Source organism: Haliotis cracherodii, unplaced genomic scaffold (assembly GCF_022045235.1).
Source record: "Haliotis cracherodii isolate W230 unplaced genomic scaffold, xgHalCrac1.p SCAF_4, whole genome shotgun sequence".
In the NCBI taxonomy this organism is placed as follows: Eukaryota; Metazoa; Mollusca; class Gastropoda; order Lepetellida; family Haliotidae; genus Haliotis; species Haliotis cracherodii.
The window spans coordinates 45,199,469-45,221,042 of NW_027266297.1; the positions used below are offsets into that span (position 1 = coordinate 45,199,469).

The 21,574-nt window shown below is 36.8% G+C and overlaps 1 protein-coding gene across 8 annotated transcripts in view; it reads left to right on the forward strand.

Annotated features, from left to right (window-relative positions):
* LOC139480297 (otoferlin-like) overlaps positions 1–21,574 on the forward strand; it is a 216,407-nt gene that overhangs the window by 153,701 nt on the left and 41,132 nt on the right. For all 8 annotated transcript variants that reach the window (XM_071263348.1, XM_071263351.1, XM_071263354.1 and 5 more), the window contains 4 exons: positions 6,833–7,003; positions 10,581–10,738; positions 16,843–16,985; positions 18,309–18,397. In XM_071263348.1, coding sequence (XP_071119449.1) covers positions 6,833–7,003; positions 10,581–10,738; positions 16,843–16,985; positions 18,309–18,397 — 561 coding nt within the window. The remainder of the gene's footprint in view (positions 1–6,832; positions 7,004–10,580; positions 10,739–16,842; positions 16,986–18,308; positions 18,398–21,574) is intronic.

The window sequence follows — 21,574 nt, forward strand, 5'->3', positions numbered from 1 at the left end:
CATACCTGTCATAACACTTAATGAACATAATATGAAAATATTTTGAAAGTTGACAACAGGATGATAAGCTATCATGTATTTTGAATTTGTATTGTTAACAAAACAGTGTTTTTCTGTCATCCAGAGTATCTTCATTTAAGAAAATATAAAACTTGCCTGTGTTTATTTTACATCCTGCAAATGTTCCAGCACTGTTTAATTACATGCACTAGGTAGCACAAGCTGGACTATATGATGGTGTTGTGGGTGCAGCTGCACATATGTTGTATACTCTGTGTATCTGTCTTCATTGTAGCATTCATCAATGCAATCATTTCTCAGGCATGCATGGCGCTTTTCATACATGTATTTTACTGCAAACCTATTTTTGATGACAATTTATTTATTTTTCATAGAAAGCTATGTTTGTAGGGCACTATATTTATCTTGTTAGGGAAAGCTGTCAAAATGACTCCTCACTAATTAAACTGGGTTAGCATGGGAAACTAGATACTCCGGGTGAAACATTTATAAGTGTATGAACCATAAGGCCTGACCAGCAGAATAAGCTGGCTACAACAGCTGGCGTATTAAAAATAATTATTTCAGCAAGAGGAAACTATGTCCTGAAAGTCGGAGTTATTATGTTGATGAGAGATTGCCAACAAAACAGCTTAAAAAACATGCACGATTGGTTTAATGCTGAGCTGCTCAGCTTTGACAAATTGTTCTGAGTTTGTTTCTTGGGGAGTGTGCTATGCTTGGCAAATTCCATTGTTCTTATCTGTAGGCCACACTGACTTAAAGGATACATGAAGACTTAATTTGTGGAAAACAAAGCTAATGAGCTTATGCAAGAAACTTGTTTTGTCGCAGTACTTTGTGTGAACTTTGGTTGGCAGTTCATAGAACATTAACTGTCTTCACTTATGTAGCTTCAAAACACTCCTTCACTATGCCTTCAGACAGTGGATGTCTTGATAGATAGGACTGTCGGTGGAGCAATCATGTAACACTGAGTACTGGTTTAGTTGGTCACTTTATAAGATGAATCGGAAGTTCTTTCATTGATGAAAGAAAAGGATTTTCTCTGAAACTTTGAAATAACATTTCTTAATTTTGCAAAGAAAAAGAATTTCTTTGTGATTGTCAAAAGATTATTGAAACAAAGTACACCATCTCACACTAACTTTTAATCATAAATTATTTCTCAGAATTCTTTATTTGGAAAATTGGCCATTTGTGCAAGATATCTTAAATGAATCAGCTATACTTTTTCATATCTAAGATTATCAAAAGCTATTAAAGATTTGATTTGATGATGATAAAATTGAAGGTTAGTATTTATTATTTTTTAATATTCATAATGGTATCTGCTGTACATGCAAGAGGTCAACAGAAACATATACTTTGAACATCAGGTTTCTTTCAAAACACATTCTGATAAGAAAATACAACTTTACGAGTGTATGGGGGAAAAAAATGGAAAAGAGAGTTTGAAATTTGGAGGCCCTCTCTTCGCCTTTACACCTATGGTATGACTGTTGTCACGTTATAAGGGTTATGACATCAAGACTCACTTTTTGTTCCATAGAGTTGTCCTGTCAATGTTTTCATGCAAAATAGCTCTGTGGATGAAAATCTGAGTATGAACAGCAACTTGAGGTGATTATCAGAGATTACCTCATTTTAATCAGCTCACTCAGAACATTAGACTGCACAGACCTCACTAGCTTTTCCAACACCAAACAGTTTGTGGTTAACCTTATCATGGAGACTAGGGAAATGGATGTTTTCAATTTGGATGTATATCCGTGTTGATTTGAAACCTCTCAATTCATCAATTTTGGTTCCAGATTATGGTTAGAGGGCTTAAACCAAGGAGAAATAGACCTCTAAATTCAAAACTCTGAAATTGATTATTGTTATGAAAAGGACTTCCTCATGAACAGTGCCTGGCATTAACATGGTTTTAGAATCCATGTCACATTACCACTTCACCATAGTCTATATCAAATTCATTGTTTTTTTCTGCTATTTTTTTTTAATCTTGAAGAAACCTGAAGAAACTGATTTGTATATTGCATACAGTCATTTTTCACAATGAAATTGGGATATATTTTTTTTTTATTTTTGATATATGTTTTTATATTAGAATAGTCTGCTATTGTCTCAAGATGGTGATCACATTGGAATAGTCTGCTATTGTCTCAGATGGTAATCATATTAGAATAGTCTGCAATTGTCTCAAGATGGTAATCATATTAGAATAGTCTGCAATTGTCTCAGATGGTAATCATATTGGAATAGTCTGCTATTGTCTCAGATGGTTATCATATTAGAATAGTCTGCCATTGTCTCAGATGGTAATCATATTAGAATAGTCTGCTATTGTCTCAAGATGGTGATCACATTGGAATAGTCTGCTATGTCCTTTACTCCTGTGTGGTTACTCTGTGGTTACCTAGTCTGTGATTGTTTCAGTTGCTGGCAACAATGAACTAGTTTCCATCAATGGTTGGTCCAGAAGTCTTTTACATGACATTTATTATTTGGGATACAGAACACACACAGTGCTGGTGTGCAGGTGTTTGTGATACAGAACACACACAATGCAGGTGTCTGTAATACAGAACACATACAGTGCAGGTGTCTGTGATACAGAACACACACAGTGCAGGTGTCTGTGATACAAAACACACAGTGCAGGTGTCTGTGATACAAAACACACAGTGCAGGTGTCTGTGATACAGAACACACACAGTGCATGTGTCTGGTACAGATCACACAGTGCAGGTGTCTGTGATACAAAACACACAGTGCAGGTGTCTGTGATACAGAACACACACAGTGCAGGTGTCTGTGATACAGAACACACACAGTGCAGGTGTCTGTGATACAGAACACACAATGCAGATGTCTGTAATACAGAACACACACAGTGCAGGACTCTGGTACAGATCACACACAGTGCAGATGTCTGTGATAAAGAACACATAGTGCAGGTGTCTGTGATACAGAACACACACAGTGCAGGTGTCTGTGATACAAAACACACAGTGCAGGTGTCTGTGATACAGAACACACACAGTGCATGTGTCTGGTACAGATCACACCGTGCAGGTGTCTGTGATACAGAACACACACAGTGCAGGTGTCTGTGATACAGAACACACAGTGCAGGTGTCTGTGATACAAAACACCCACAGAGCATGTGTCTGGTACAGATTCCCCACAGAGCATGTGTCTGGTACAGATCAAATAGTGCAGGTGTCTGTGATACAGAACACACAGTGCAGGTGTCTGTGATACAGAAAACACAGTGCAGGTGTCTGTGATACAGAACACACAGAGTGCAGGTGTCTGGTACAGAACATACACAGTGCAGGTGTCTGTGATACAGAACACACAGTGCAGGTGTCTGTGATACAGAACACACAGTGCAGGTGTCTGTGATACAAAACACACAGTGCAGGTGTCTGTGATACAGAACACACAGTGCAGGTGTCTGTGATACAGAACACACAGTGCAGGTGTCTGTGATACAGAACACACAGAGTGCAGGTGTCTGTGATACAAAACACATAGTGCAGGTGTCTGTGATACAAAACACATAGTGCAGGTGTCTGTAATACAGAACTCACAGAGTGCAGGTGTCTGTGATACAGAACACACAGAGTGCAGGTGTCTGTGATACAGAACACACAATACAGGTGTCTGTGATACAGAACACACAGAGTGCAGGTGTCTGTGATACAGAACACACAGTGCAGGTGTCTGTGATACAGAACACACAGAGTGCAGGTGTCTGTGATACAGAACACACAGTGCAGGTGTCTGTGATACAGAACACACACAGTGCAGGTGTCTGTGATACAGAACACACACAGTGCAGGTGTCTGTGATACAGATCATGCATAGATAATGTTTCCCTACACACTAACCTTTCTAGAGTTTCTTTGGTTTGTTTATTTAATGTTCATGGTTGAACTATACGTGGAAATATAGCTGACATGACATTTATTTACATTTTTTAAAAGTTATAAATAATCAACTTTGAAAGGTTATTTTTTTATCTGACCAGTACATCTTTTGATGTCTATCTAAAAATGTTCTTTATTTATTTTACTATAACAAGCAAGAAATTTGTAAAAACATGTTTTCTTTCCTATTATGTGTCTGTTTGTATCAGCATTTATCTTTACAATATTAAGTGTAAGCTGATTAGTATGAAGCCTTTCCTTATTATCTGTGGTTCCTCAGTCCCATTGCCCTATACCTGGAGGAGTAAGTGATAGCATTAATGTTGTGAGTATCACTGCCCAGCTTTATGCTGACATATTGAATTCCCGTATAGCCTCCACTTCAATAATTCCACACACCAATGATCACCTTTGTGTCATTAAAAATCTATAAAAATGTCTGCTGTAAATCCCTTTGTGTTTTTATCAAAATGTTTGTAGGAACACAAAATCAAAAACATCCCCGATGGCATTTGTGTACATGTCATAAGGCTTGCTTTGTTAGTATGGGACCAAATAGACCCCCCAATTCGAGGACACCCTTTGTCATGAGAAACAATGCTGTTTGGTGGAGGGTAGATGAACCATGCCACGGCAAAATACGGCTAGCTATGATGTAGCCTTTTTCAAGAAAGCCAATACCCCTTCCCTGAAACTTATCTGTACGCATGGGCTATTTTGTTTTGCCGTAGTGACCTGTTGGTAGCAAACTAGTAAAGCCATAAAATAAACTGAAGCGCAAAAGCTATTCTCTGTCCATAAGGCTTCCAGTACATAGAACAGTTTCAAGTGCCAAATTAAGAGGTCAGATGCAGAGTTGAAATCTCCCTTGTTCCATATTTCAGACTAGATTGTGGGAGTCAGTCTCTCCACTGCTATCAACATGTCTCCATCTTCTGCAGTAAAAACAGAAAGGGGAAAACAAAAGTTGATATTCAGCACAAAAGGCATCATTATATTATGTTTAATGTCATGACGTGAACAACTTTCCTCAGAAATGTGCATTTTATTATCTTTGCCAAACAATCTAAGTGTTAGTTTTGTAATAAACAGCTATGTGAAGAAATTGGTATTTGTGATTGAAAATTGATAACCTTATAGTTAATCAAAGATTTTGTTACTTTACCCTTGTTTAAGTTGAACATCTGACTGTATTTACATTTTCTCACTCTACTGTTTCATACACAAGATGTTGTAACCTTCTCAGTGCCGAGAAAATATACAGAACTTTTTCTGAAAAGAAAATTCCACTTGTTGAATAAAAAACATGACACATTCCAGGTTTTTAAGAGGGTGGGGCCTGATTATATGGATTTGATTAAGTGCTCTGAATACAAGATAATTTATGGTAGCGTTGTTTTCCGTGGGAATTCATTATATTTGGAACTTAAGATTTTCATCACAAGCATGTTAATATCCCATCAAGTTCTGTTGACAGACTGAAGAGATCCAAAGGACACTACTTTCTTACTATGGCAACTGCAGCATATAAAATCCTAATAAATGAATGTGATGTTTTCTTACAGCTGTGTCATGTGTTCTCTTAAGGATCAGTTATATGTATTCAAGAAATATTGCTTAATCAAAATGATTTTCTGTTTCTAAATTCTGTATAAATAAATCATGTGCAGGTGTGTTGAGATTGATCATACAGTAAATGTAACATTATTTATGTGCAGGTGTGTTGAGATTGACCATCCAGTAAATGTAACATTATTTATGTGCAGGTGTGTTGAGATTGACCCTCCAGTAAATGTAACATTATTTATGTGCATGTGTGTTGAGATTGACCCTCCAGTAAATGTAACATTATTTATGTGCAGGTGTGTTGAGATTGACCCTACAGTAAATGTAACATTATTTATGTGCAGGTGTGTTGAGACTGACCCTACAGTAAATGTAACATTATTTATGTGCAGGTGTGTTGAGACTGACCCTACAGTAAATGTAACATTATTTATGTGCAGGTGTGTTGAGATTGACCCTCCAGTAAATGTAACATTATTTATGTGCAGGTGTGTTGAGATTAACCCGCCAGTAAATGTAACATTATTTATGTACAGGTGTGTTGAGATTGACCCCACAGTAAATGTAACATTATTTATGTGCAGGTGTGTTGAGATTGACCCCACAGTAAATGTAACATTATTTATGTGCAGGTGTGTTGAGATTGACCCCACAGTAAATGTAACATTATTTATGTGCAGGTGTGTTGAGATTAACCCTCCAGTAAATGTAACATTATTTATGTGCAGGTGTGTTGAGATTAACCCTCCAGTAAATGTAACATTATTTATGTACAGGTGTGTTGAGATTGACCCTCCAGTAAATGTAACATTATTTATGTGCAGGTGTGTTGAGATTAACCCGCCAGTAAATGTAACATTATTTATGTACAGGTGTGTTGAGATTGACCCCACAGTAAATGTAACATTATTTATGTGCAGGTGTGTTGAGATTGACCCCACAGTAAATGTAACATTATTTATGTGCAGGTGTGTTGAGATTGACCCCACAGTAAATGTAACATTATTTATGTGCAGGTGTGTTGAGATTAACCCTCCAGTAAATGTAACATTATTTATGTGCAGGTGTGTTGAGATTAACCCGCCAGTAAATGTAACATTATTTATGTACAGGTGTGTTGAGATTGACCCTACAGTAAATGAAACATTATTTATGTGCAGGTGTGTTGAGATTGACCCCACAGTAAATGTAATATTATTTATGTGCAGGTGTGTTGAGATTGACCCTACAGTAAATGTAACATTATTTATGTGCAGGTGTGTTGAGATTGACCCCACAGTAAATGTAATATTATTTATGTGCAGGTGTGTTGAGATTGAAGCCACGTTCCCCATGGAGTCCCTGTTGTCGGTGCAAGTGTTTGACTGGGACCTGGTTGGTATGGATGACCTCATAGGAGAGAGCAAGATTGATCTGGAGAACAGGTTCTACAGTCGGCATCGGGCCACTTCTGGACTAGCTCACAAATATGAACTGTAAGTGGGAAAACTGTTTACTTTACAGGTTGTTTGTGAGATGTTATATTCATAGAAAATACATTTCAAGTACTCTCTTTTGAAGCACCCAGGACCTGGAACTGGTTTCCTTTCATGACAAGATATTGAAGAACTGTCTAATTATCAGAAAGTCTATAGCTTTGGTTTTCATACAAGTTACATGACATGTTTAATTTGTTTATGATTCTGTGGGCTAGATAGTGCTATGGTATACTGTAAACTGAAAATGAAAGTTGATGCCTAGTGCACCATACCTGGGAGCTCCAGATGGCAATACTGTTCATCAAAATATCAAATCTGAATCATCAAAATTATTATTCAAGAGGCCAAGAGGCTGAGATTGAAAAAATAGTGTCTTGTCATCATCATACTGGGCTAAGACCAGACATGCATGGTTCCCTGTGAGTAAGAAGCAGATCCTGGGCTAATTTGTTCAATTAACCATCTTAGAGGTTTGTAACAATGCTTCTAATTGAGTGAGTTTTAGGCATGAGGTGTAGAGGCATCATGGGACATTCAGGGGAGGTAATCTGATCTTGTGGCCCTGACGTCTTCATCAGCCATGTCAACACATCCCCTCTGGGTGTGAAGAAATTTGTTAATGATGACAAGTAGATTTGATAAGGTGTGAGATCAAAACACTGTTTCTTTACCTCATTAGAGAGACGGCCTCAATTAAGCGACAGTTCCCTTGAATGAGGCTGCAACATGAAAGGCCAAGCTCCCAGTCGACTTCCTAACTGTTTATCTACACATACCACATAGGGCCTAGCGATCAATTTTTTTTGTTACTTGAAAAAACAAAGGAAGACAAATTGGCAACCAAGTTCTGAATCAGTATTTATGGAACTTGAACATGGCCAAATATAATGACTGCGGAAATGATTGTAACATGGCTGAAATTCCCGCTTGTCACATTTTGCTAAAGAATCTGGGTAGAAATGTTCTTTGAATGAGCAATGGCACTTTGTCAAATTTTGATGTTTGGACAGGCAATCCCCAAGACCTTTCTCTCAAGGTAGATTGGTTTTCACTTCATTTGTGGCTGATAACCAGGCAGGATGCACCGGGTGTGATCCCTGTCATTCACCATACTAATTTCTTCTTTATCTCCTCGCTGCTCATGTTTGATTGACAGCTACCTACAAGGAAAAAGGATGGGAGAGGTCTCTCCAGCATATTTTCAGCATTTAATTTTTGTGTCATTAGTGGATGATTTTATCTATTCCCAGACAAGTCACAAACAGTGAGATTCAGTCCAACATGTTTTAAATTCATGATTTAAAAGTCTTCTTTTTGAACCAGATTAGATTTGGAATGATTGCAAATGTATGTGTAATGAAACTAAAAAATAAAAATATACATGAATTAAAATCTGTAAAGAAAGCAATTTGTATCAGTATATTGCACATTAATACACATTAATTTACCCTAGCTTTTCTTAGAAGGATGAAGATATGTGAAGGGCATTCACAGTCAGTGATGTGTGTGTAAAACATGATGGCTGTTAAATATTGCACCTTGACAGCGTGAAACATTTGTGAAATTTCAATCAATATTAATATTCTCAATCAGGCGGTCCGGTTACAACTCTAAGTTTTTCTCAGACTGAAAGCCCTAAGCTATTAAATGAGGCTCTGTATGATGTTAATTTCAAATTTTTATAGCAGATGTGTTTTGACCTGAACACTAATTTCCTCTTTGTGTATGTCGTATAAGAAACTAGGAAATCTTTGAATCTATTTCCGTCAGAAACATTATTTTTTCTCATTTCACACATTTAACCGTGGACGTTAGGAATTTCTTCTAAATTATGGTGAAATCAAAATATTGAATTGTATTAACTTTTCTATTTAGGAAGAAAAAGTATAGGCTTTGGGGAAATTTAATATGGAATAGCTGCAGGATTATATACTAACAACTACCTCCTACAAGAGAAGAATGAGAATAATGTTGCTTAAGCAAAGTCAATAATGTGGAAATTTCTTCTGACTACAGAATGATTAAAAACATTTCCAACCCAAGGCATTTCTGTCCAATTTGTTTGTTGTCTTGTAAACATTATCTTTACAGTGCCTGGGAGGGCAAAAGATCACAAGCCCTGGACACTTCACTTTAATCAAGAAAATTAATTTTGACAGGCTATAATGGGGAGGAAATTGAATGGAAATTGCTCAGAATTGTCATGTGGGGGACAGGGGGAATGGTACTTTTCCTCCTTCCCATGGGAGAGCCACTCATCCAATCAAACTGTTTCCTCAAAGTAACATTTATCTTATTACAAGGGTTAATCTCATGAGTTGAGACAAATTGGGGAAGATACAGGCACTTTAATTCTATAATAGTCCAGGGATGCAGTGGTCCACATGATGGTAATAACAGCAGCAGTTTCAATATTAACATTCTGTGTTATTCTAAATGACAGGGACACACAAATTAAAAAAATTGCCCTCTCAAGTTTTTATCTTTGTATGATGTCAAGTTTATGTCAAATGTGGGTGAAGGTGCTTGTTTTCCCGACTAACACACCCATCACTATTGTTGTGTTACATTACTCTGCTGTTGTAGTTGTTCCACTCACTTGTCTAGGTGGACCAGGATTAGGTATGTGTCAGCAACAAGATTAACTTGCTGAATGATTCAAACGGTTAATGTGTGTTTTATCTGTGTTTGGATCAGATGTTTATTACTACCAGTAGTTAAGAATTAGCCAGTATTTCTAATTTTGATTTATTTGAGTGACATGGAATACTTAGTCCCTCCTACAGCTTCTTCTCTTCCTGTCATGATCTATAACCCAAGAAACTTATATAAAACACTTCTACCAGTCTATCCTCCAAACTCATACAGAAATGACATCAATATTGTTTGTGTTTATGGAGGTATTAATGTAAAATCTAGTGTGAACACATAAATTGCTACTTTACATAAAGTTTGCACAGCGTTTTTTAAGTTTATACCTTCATCAACACAATTGAAGTCAATTCTCATGAATAAAAAAGTCAACAATAATAACTTTGCAGACTGCTTGTTTAATCATTGACACAGAAAATGTAGACAACAATATGAAAATAGTCACTTGGTTGAGTGCCATAGACCAAGCCCCACCCTCCCTGTTATCAGCCATCGAGGAAACTGTTAGTCCGCTAGTAGGTGTGGCCTTTGTTCAGTTTATGGGAAAATATACACAAAAAAGATTGCTTGGTAAGCCAGTGAAATGTCATGTCATCACTTGCAATTTAGTTATTTGGGAATAAATGAAACAAATGTATATATGCTTGAGCTAACTATGAAAGGTGTATGTGCATACAGTAGGGAAAACATGATAAAGCCAGGAGTTTTTAGTAACTGTCAGAAATAGACATGTTGATCATTATTAAATCTAACAAATAACAGATAATTACATATATGTTATTGTTACTTTTCTTTAATGCAATTTTGTAGTTTTACAGGCAGTTTATAAAAGTTATATCTTTATATCTTTATAAAGCCACTGATGCTAGCTACTTGTGTATAGTGCATGACATGACAGATGACTGGCAACGCTTTGTTTCAGGCATGGCTACAATGCATGGCGGGACCCCCAGAAACCAACCCAGATCCTGCTGAAGATGTGTAAGGATGGCAAGGTGGATGGTCCACACTATCAGGCTGGCAAGGTCAGGGTCGCAAACAGGATCTTCACAGCACCCCTCGAGATTGAAGATGAAAATGGTATGATATTATGATGGCATATCATGGCATGAAATTATGTATCATACTTCATACTTCATAGTGTGATTTCATTTAACATGGCAGATTATTTCTTCAAATGATATAATATTGCTTTATGAAAATATGTGTCTTGATTTTTATATTTTTAAATTATGTATGTCATGATATCATTAAAAGTTCCGGTATAATATATTATGTTGTGGTATTTTATGTGAAATATTTTTTAATTACTGCTATTGATGTTGAATTTAATTTCATGAATATTATGTTTCAGATGAAATGTAAAAAATTATGTTATATAAATGAACAGTTGTATTATTTATATTTTCAATGTTAGAATGTCCTGCTTAAATCAAATAGTTAAAAATACCATCCCACTATCAGGTGTGTTATTTCTAAACACATTTAGTAACATAACAAAATTCTGACAATATTTTATAAATGACAAATGTGATTTAACTGATAACAAGTAATCTGGAAAGGAAAGTATCAAAAAGTGAAGACTGGATTTCAATATTGCTGCTGCATGTCAGTTCTACTTTAAGTACCATGGAGGTGTTTTGTTTCCAAATAAGGCAAGCCTGCATGAACAACTCTCTCCGTTTAATGTCCCGTGGAGAGTAACTCAAACACAGACAGCAAACTCAATCAGCTGACTGGCAGACGATTTGGCTCCATGGCAGTACTATATCACACATTACTTGTCTCCAAAGTTTTTTTCCAAAGTTCAACCTCAGATGTCAAACCATTATCTGTCTAAACTGAAATTTTGGTGAAGTTACTGAGGCCTAAAATTTGAAACATTGTTTCATTTATGCACATTAAGAGAACAGAAATGGATTTTAAACTTAATTTTGTGTTTATCAAGCCATATGTGTAACTCTCTGGGGAATGGTCACCTCAGATAGTTGATACCTGGATGTTGTGGTGAGAGCCACAGATTGAAATTCAGTGTTCTTTATTGTGAGTGACTGTTATTATTCAATAAATCAAATATATATTTAATCATGCCGAGATGTTCGGCCTGATTTGTGTGGTTGGAGGTTTTGTGCTTGTGTTCATCAGTCACTTAAACCAAGCTCATTGTTTGTCGAATTGTATGTGGCAATATCATTTATTTTGAATAAATAACAAACTGCATAATTTATTCATTAATTCATTTAATCGTATTGTTTAGATAATTTCTGATCTAATGTGATTGATTTTATCATGTAACGGTATTATATCTAATCCTCTGATGAAAAGTTTTTCTATGGCACCCAATGAAAACTGTTCTTAATACGAGAAGATGTGATATATCAGCTAAGTAACCAAGCATTTATTAATGGTAGGGTTAGACGGCTATAGGAAAAGATCCCATCCAAATATGAAAATAAATTACCAAATACAATTATGCGAATGCTGATAAGGTAATGTAGAAGATATCAAAAACAAATAAGTTAATAAAATGAAGACATTTTCTTTTCAAGGATGGGAAGGATCATGGGTAGTGTTAAATAAACAGAAAACAAAAACAATATGGCTTAAAAACAAATGATATATATAAAAGATTACAATCTCATACTGATAATTATTGACAAGTTGAATGCTTATACATTAAGAAAAGTAATTTTACTCTTAGTGGAAGTCACAGACAGCTGTGGTGTATTGTTCCTGGTGTCAGGCGCAGGCATGGGCCGGAGGAACGCTTCAAAGTAGGAATATCAATAATTTTGAAACACTTTAATAATGGTTACATGGAAGAGTAAAAAAAGCTGTTATGGAAAAAATTGGAGGCATTCTCTGATGTTGATGTTTGATAGTCACATGTATATTGACACTGTTTATTTAATGTTTGACGTCAGACACTTCAATTCCTGTTTCATCTATTGGACTTGCTATGAATACAAAAAGAGCCTGATGTTCATCAACAACAACTATGGCAATTCATATATAAGCAGTTTTTCAAGTTTAAAGCATATTAACTCTTTCAATACCGCAGTCTCCAGACACTGCAGGCAGGTAAACTGGCCAGGCCATAGCCACGTCAAAATAATATTAATGTATGAACCTACCAGTAATCACAATGTCTGAAAATACATATTTCATTTCAATTTACCATATTTTATATATAGTTTTAAATTATTAACTGTTTCCCCCTCTGTTATTGAAAAAACAATTCTGGGACACATGCTATGACAACGAGCAAATTTGAGACATTTTAAGCAAATCTTTAAATAAATTAATTGTAATAAATAAAATCAGCAAAACTCATTTTTGAATGTTGTCCAACTTACAGCTTAGTTACTCTTTCCATCTTTACAAGTGATTGTGAAATGTAAGTCAAACAACATGTCGTCTTTTGTAGCCTTGGACACGATGTTAAAAATTGAAATATATGCTTGAAAGATCTTTGTCAGAGGTCGTAACTTTGCACGATATGTCCATGAAGTTCTATATTTAGAAATAGGTCATGATTTCCTGCTACATTGGCTACCTTATCTCACATGCTTGAATTTGACCAATCACATTCCTTATAGTATATTCCGGTTACAAAAGTGTCTTTAGAAAATAATTTCTATCCAATATAATTGCATGTTACAACTACAAAAATACTTCTGGCAAGGTTACTGTAATATTAATGATTATCAGAGCTTCCTAACAATACCAAACAACAAACAAATCTATGCATTTGTTATTCATACACAGCTTCAAAAAGCGAGGTATTGCCTGCTGGTTTCTCCTGTTACTGTACAGAGAGCCATTATTATCGAAAAATAGGTGGTAGAAATGTTAGATAGTATTAAAAGTTCTTCTTATCATAATTTTCTGATTACATAAATGTAAGTGGATTGCTATAATTTTTGCTTCCTTGGTGCTTAATCTGGACATTATGAATGTGTTAGCTTACATTTTTGTTAAAAAAAACTTAATTAAGTTGTAAATACAATATTTAACTAATATGATAAACATTACTGTATATATATTTTATAAGCTGATAAATATATGTGCATCTATCACCCCAGACTCTGGGAACTCTGGTAAAAGCTTCTGATTGACTGGTGTTGAAAGAGTGAAAAACAATCTCAAAGGTGCAAGTTCAGTTATTCTTTTTGTGTGACTGAATAAGCACAGGAAAAAAATATAATGTGTTTTATCAGAAAGATATTAAAGAAAACAAGTGATAATGTCATTGCACACCCAATTGATTTATTGTATTAATCAATCTCTCTCAATTGGAAAAGAAATGTTGAAGTTGGGTGAAAATCTATGGTGTTATGTTTGGAAACGTCTCAAGTTTGAATCAATTAATCCTCATGCTAACATCAAAGTAGTGATACAATTATTTTGTAAATCAATTCCCTACATTAAATATTTATTTCTTGTCCAATATTTGTTTCCGATGACTTTGAGTATTTCTTTATTTAATGTTGTTCTGCACAAATATTTTCTGACACTATTTCCTGAACAGTTTTGCTTTGTCACTCTCTTAGTCATCTCTTACTTCTTGTGTAAATAAAAGTCAATATTGATGTTTAAGCTTCAGCTTGTACCTTGTCATAGCCTTTTCAAATATAACACAAACTTTGTCTTTTTTTGTGGTGCAGAGGATTATAAATACATATTTTTATGTTCCTGGGTTGATGTTTGTTTCTGAATATTAGGTAATCCATAAATAAATATCCATTCCCTTTATAAATTCTCTGTATATCACAATAAGACAATTATCTTTCATGTTTATGTTTCTACTTCCAGATGAGTTTGTCCGAGATTAATTACATTTTTGTCCTTTTAAATAAGCTTAGGATTTTCTGAAGTCTAATTATAGGTCATCCAGCAAGAAATTAAAATGTCCACCTAAACAATTTACAAATGAGATGTGATCTTGTATTATTGCCTTTCATCTTGTGATATAAAGATTGGATTCGTTGTCTGATCACATCTTTGATTATTCCCCAAACCTGTATGTGGCTGAGTGGAGAAAGATGTGGCTTATGGCTTCCCAGTGATTGTAATGCTGTTTTTTGACACAATAGTTTGTACGTTTCCATATAAAAGAAATCTTGGATGAAGTATGATTAATGGGGAATAAACGGCATAGTCCTGGCACTTGTCCTAAGTTGAGTTTCGTGCCATTTCCCTAATGTCAGCAATTGTTTCGGAGTTAAGCGTTTGTCCTGGCTTCTTGCGTTACAGTCCTAAACCATGAAGAAGACATGGGCAAACACTTGCCCCCCTTTGCCTCTGCAGTAATGCTGATGGCCAGTCATTACTGAAGGAAATTACAATATTTTGCCATGTAAACAGATTATCAGAAACGTAAACAGGAATAAATTAGATGCAGGCCTTGCTCTGAGAAAGTGGACAGACCCAGTTAAATGCCATGACTAATGTGTTTGGATAGGCTGCAAGCGTAAATTGGCAGATTGCCTAACTGGGGTCAGCCTCTATTTGGATATGACCCTCATGTCTGAACTTTGACCCAACTGTGTTTATCTTCTTGTTTTTAAAGTTGTTTTGCTAAGTTTAAAATTGAGAGATTAATTGTCACATGTTGAGAGCATTAAGTTTCCTGGTAGAGGAGGGAGGAATAGGTAATGTGCTTATTTGCCAGAGGAGGGTCTGTAGTGTTTATGCAAAAATATTTGCTTACCAATTTTTTTACCCAATGAAAACATTCAAGTGGGTCTATTATATGTCAGACAAAAATCAAAGTGAAAAAATGAAAAAAAACTGCCCAACATATGGCAAGTGGGGTAGGTAGTTAGTTGAAAAAAAGTTTTGAGTGTTTTGCATACTAGGATTGAAAAAAAAACTGTAAAAATACTGGAACAAGATGCACAAAGTAAACATCATAAATATGACTATTTATTAAAGATGAAGATGAGGATAGGAGACCCAAGAACAAACGCAGACAATCTAAGGGTAAGTTGTCACACGGGGCAACACCCCAGGGTCCACGGTGGATGATGACGTTGTTTGTGCTAACCAGATCATGTCTTGTTTGCCACCTGCTTCCACTTGCCAGCTGGGCTGCCTTATGTGTGTTGTTACACTAGAGCAAGAACACTACGAGATGATGTAACAATATAGTCAACTGGCCACTGTATATAACTTACCTAACATCTCCTGTATTGCTGTTGACCATTGTCAGTCTATCCTCGCTGTCCACTCATGTGAGGGTGCTGCTGTGTATGCTGGTGTCACCATCTGGTACTTTGTGTTACATGTCTTAACGCTGGGAGCTCACACTCACTCAGCTTAATGAATACATCTCTACCATAATCTGTAATAGTTGCTATTGCTCTACATCTTTCTTTCTCTTATTGTAAAATGCCTTTGGCTGTTGAGTTTCTAATCAATCTAATCCAAATGAATGAAGAAAGAGATATGTAGAACCCTCTTTAGTGTTACTCTGTCAAGCCATCATATGTGAAGTTACTAAGCAGTAAATAAAGCTGATATGAAAAAGATACACTTCTGATGCTAAAATCAATAATGTCGAACAAAATCTCTCTCAGGCAATAGTGATGTATGTAAAGTGGATAAAGTCATGATTCATGAAGCATACAGAGGCAGTTGATTCATTTAAACCACTAACCATATAAACTGTGTCGTGTGTACTGGACCGAATAACCATACCTCATAAGCTTCATTACTCCGTTTGTTGTATGTTCTATGTATATCAGTATGCCTTTGTAAGGAAGTTTATGTTCAACTAGCTACATTCAATGAGATTTTTTTTCTGATCATTTATATAATAGCTGATTTTATTGCCATCTCTACTTTATGTAATTTTATCAATAATATGTTTTGGAAGTAGATTACACTTCATATTCATTTTGTAGCATATTTTCTGTTCATGACATGCAGACTTTCACCTGAACATAAACAAATTACTGAATATGGGTTGAAGAAGATGTTTTGAGATTCTCCAATTATTCCACCAATTTATAAGTTCAACAGTATCTTTGTTCAAGCCACTGTGTATGTGTGGTATATTCAAATATGATTAAGAATATTGATGCTCCTGCTAATGTGAGCTACAGAACCTTTTGGATGTTTGTCCTAATACTTGGCTTATGTTTGTAGATTAGTACATTATGCCATGTATTGAATTGCAGGTGTGAAGAAGGCAACGGATGAGCATCTTGCTCTGGCAGTGTTAAACCACTGGGAGGAGATCCCCAAAGTCGGCTGTAAACTGGTGCCTGAACATGTGGAGACCCGACCTCTCTACAACCCAGAGAAACCTGGCATTGAACAGGTAAGGCAACATGGCCCTTGCCTACATCTCGCCATCATACAACAATAATTTTAATCTTAAACGAACATTATGTTTTCTTAAGACATGAGCATGTATCCAAGCTGAAAATTGAAACATGAAGAATTTGAGGAATCCCTTCTTTGTGGCTGAACATTCCAGGGATTGGTGGAGTCACATGTCCTCACACCTGGGACAATGCCCAGAATTGGAAGACTACACATATTGACTCTGGTCTAAGCCCTATTACAGACTAAGTGCTAATGAAGTAATCCTTAAGATATGCTGATGCTGGTACTGACATGTGTCGTCACGCCTTCTTCCGCTGTTCAGAATGTTCACCATTCAGAGGGTCAGGGAGCTCTCATGGATAGCCAAGCAAGCTAATATTGAAATCTGGCTTTGCCACCTCTATCCTAATAATCATTGCTGTCTTTGCAAATCCAGCTTCTTTAAAGTGTATTTGTCCAAAAGTTTGAAATCGTAACCCTCAAGCATGGCTTTAAATTTCTCCAAACATGTTGAGTGTTGACAATGTCCACAAAGTAGGGAGAAATTCTTTGTCCAGAGATGGTTTGTTTGACTATTGAGCCTGAGTACAAGATGTTGACCAGAGCAGCCTTCAGTAAACTGGGGATGAGGGTACACACACTGTAACCATTCAGGCAGAGGAACAAGCACACATGATCATGGATGGTCATTTGATGAAGATGCATTCTTCGCACAAAGAGTTTGTGATATATTGCATTGTATGTTGAAGCAGTTTAATGTATAGGTCAGCCAATGTGAGTGGTGCATTGATAATCCAAACTGGTATAACCACGATTTTCCTTCCTTGCTGCAGTGTCAAGGCAGAGATATCTTATCATAGAAAAGAAAAGAAAAAAGTACCTACCAGGACAACATGTTGATTTGATTGTTAGAATAAATAATGGTTTACATATTGTTTTTGTGATTTGTTTTGTTTTCTGCCATCTCCAAGAGCTATTGAGGATGATTGCACAATTTGAATAGGAGGTTGTATCAGCAACATGGCCACATTAGCTGTTGAGAGTCATGTTTCCAACAATTCGGAATGATGAGGTAGTAATGCACTGTGTCAACTTGGTGAAGCTATTGATGATTCTCGGTGGTGGAACTTACTACCAGATTCTCAGTAAATGTTCTTGACGACTGTTCTTCCCTTTGACAGGTATATGGTATATATGGCTACCCTTACCAAGTTGAGGTCATAGCTGTATCATAAAAAATGTATGTGCTGTACTTTGAAATTTCTGATGATTGTTTTGACAATCAGATGGGATGAGACTGGTGTTTATGCTTCAGGGCAAGATTGAGATGTGGGTGGATATGTTCCCCATGGATATGCCCTGTCCTGCTGCACCGGTGGACATCTCCCCACGAAAGCCTAAGAGGTAAGGTCCAGTCACAACCTAGGAGGGTAACATCTGCATTCTAGTGGTCATGAACAAGACAAGCACTAACCAGCTTGACACTAAAACTAAGTCTACACTTCCGCTCTTATACCTATTGTGGGCATAAGTCACACATACTGTCAAAATTCCATGCATTGAAATGTATATCAGAGTAACTTTCCTTATATTACCCATAGGGGCACATTGGTGACCATATTTTCAGTAGTTCTCACTGACCAGTTGCTTCATGCTGATCAGCTGGGTTGTGCCAATTGTTCCAGTGTTCCAGTGTTTGATTGTTTGAAAAGCAGCCCATGGCAACATGATATCATATGAACATACTGTCACAAATCATTGAGTAGGAAGTCATCCATTTATTCATGATGTAACAGACAGTTTCATTTGTTCCAACAATAGACTGACTAAGCTCATGCCACCACTTTTGACTGGGAAATTTCTTGTAGCTTGTAAGTTTTTCTCCCTGTTCCTTGAGACAATACCCTTTTTAGATTTTATTTTTTTAATCTATAAGTGGCATATCTGATATCTGAAATATCATATATTGTTATTTAGAACATTATGGCAGCATTGTCTTTTTGAAGTACCCAAAATCAATTAATTGTTTGATTGGCATTCTAGAAGTTAATGAGTAAGTAAGAAAACGTACAACTTTAATGTGAATGTGTTGATACTAGATACCAGTATAACTGGTACTTGAAGGTGAATGTGTTGATACCAGATACCAGTATAACTGGTACTTGAATGTGAATGTGTTGATAACAGATACCAGTATAACTGGTACTTGAAGGTGAATGGTTTGATACCAGCTACCAGTATAACTGGTACTTGAATGTGAATGTGTTGATACCAGATACCAGTATAACTGGTACTTGAATGTGAATGTGAAGTAGTTGTTGAAATTGCAATTGCAATAGTATTTCCATCAAAATCATGCAACAAAATTAATGAAATTATTAATTAAGGTGTTGATAAACCTGACATACATAGCCATTTCAGAGACGTGGTGCGTGTATATTTTTAAAGAAACACTTATGATATCTTAATGGCTCATAGTTTCTTTATGAAAATCTTTGTATTTCTGAGCTGATCTGGAGGCTTGTTGAACACTTATCTGCACGTCACAAGTCAGTATATTAATTTTCAAATAGGGCCAGTGGCTGTTTTTGTGTGTATTTCCTACAACAGCCAAGGGGGGTATACTGCTGAGACAGAATCCTCCCCATCCTAATACTCATCACATATCAGATTGCTGGCAAAGTTGGAAAACATCAAATGCAATGAAACTACCCCCCCCTGCAGGTTAGGAGGTTGTCGTCTCCCATTACTAACATTGTGTTACTAATTACTTGCAATTTGTTTTTCTCTACACTCAGTCTACAAATGACATTATAGCAATTACCTTTCCAAACAGTGTGTATACCTAAGGCAATGGGAAGTCGAACATAAGCTCAAAGGAAAATGATTTCCTTTCGTAAAGGTTATGTGTGAGTGCCCAGGATGAAGATCCTGCCACGGTCATTACTGCTGGGAATACATGAAGATCCTGCCACGGTCATTACTGCTGGGAATACATGAAGATCCTGCCACGGTCATTACTGCTGGGAATACATGAAGATCCTGCCACTGTCATTACTGCTGGGAATACATGAAGATCCTGTCACGGTCATTACTGCTGGGAATACATGAAGATCCTGCCACAGTCATTACTGCTGGGAATACATGAAGATCCTGTCACGGTCATTACTGCTGGGAATACATGAAGATCCTGTCACAGTCATTACTGCTGGGAATACATGAAGATCCTGTCACAGTCATTACTGCTGGGAATACATGAAGATCCTGTCACAGTCATTACTGCTGGGAATACATGAAGATCCTGCCACAGTCATTACTGCTGGGAATACATGAAGATCCTGCCACAGTCATTACTGCTGGGAATACATGAAGATCCTGTCACAGTCATTACTGCTGGGAATACATGAAGATCCTGTCACAGTCATTACTGCTGGGAATACATGAAGATCCTGCCACAGTCATTACTGCTGGGAATACATGAAGATCCTGCCACTGTCATTACTGCTGGGAATACATGAAGATCCTGCCACTGTCATTACTGCTGGGAATACATGAAGATCCTGCCACAGTCATTACTGCTGAGAATACATGAAGATCCTGCCACGGTCATTACTGCTGGGAATACATGAAGATCCTGCCACTGTCATTACTGCTGGGAATACATGAAGATCCTGCCACGGTCATTACTGCTGGGAATACATGAAGATCCTGCCACAGTCATTACTGCTGGGAATACATGAAGATCCTGCCACGGTCATTACTGCTGAGAATACATGAAGATCCTGCTACAGTCATTACTGCTGAGAATACATGAAGATCCTGCGACAGTCATTACTTCTGGGAATACATGAAGATCCTGTCACGGTCGTTTTTCTCTACATTCAGTCTACAAATGACATTATAGCAATTACCTTTCCAAACAGTGTGTATACCTAAGGCAATGGGAAGTCGAACATAAGCTCAAAGGAAAATGATTTCCTTTCGTAAAGGTTATGTGTGAGTGCCCAGGATGAAGATCCTGCCACAGTCATTACTGCTGGGAATACATGAAGATCCTGCCACGGTCATTACTGCTGGGAATACATGAAGATCCTGCCACGGTCATTACTGCTGGGAATACATGAAGATCCTGCCACAGTCATTACTGCTGGGAATACATGAAGATCCTGCCACAGGCATTACTGCTGAGAATACATGAAGATCCTGCCACTGTCATTACTGCTGAGAATACATGAAGATCCTGCCACTGTCATTACTGCTGGGAATACATGAAGATCCTGCCACGGTCATTACTGCTGGGAATACATGAAGATCCTGCCACAGTCATTACTGCTGAGAATACATGAAGATCCTGCCACTGTCATTACTGCTGAGAATACATGAAGATCCTGCCACTGTCATTACTGCTGGGAATACATGAAGATCCTGCCACGGTCATTACTGCTGGGAATACATGAAGATCCTGCCACGGTCATTACTGCTGGGAATACATGAAGATCCTGCCACTGTCATTACTGCTGGGAATACATGAAGATCCTGCCACAGTCATTACTGCTGGGAATACATGAAGATCCTGCCACA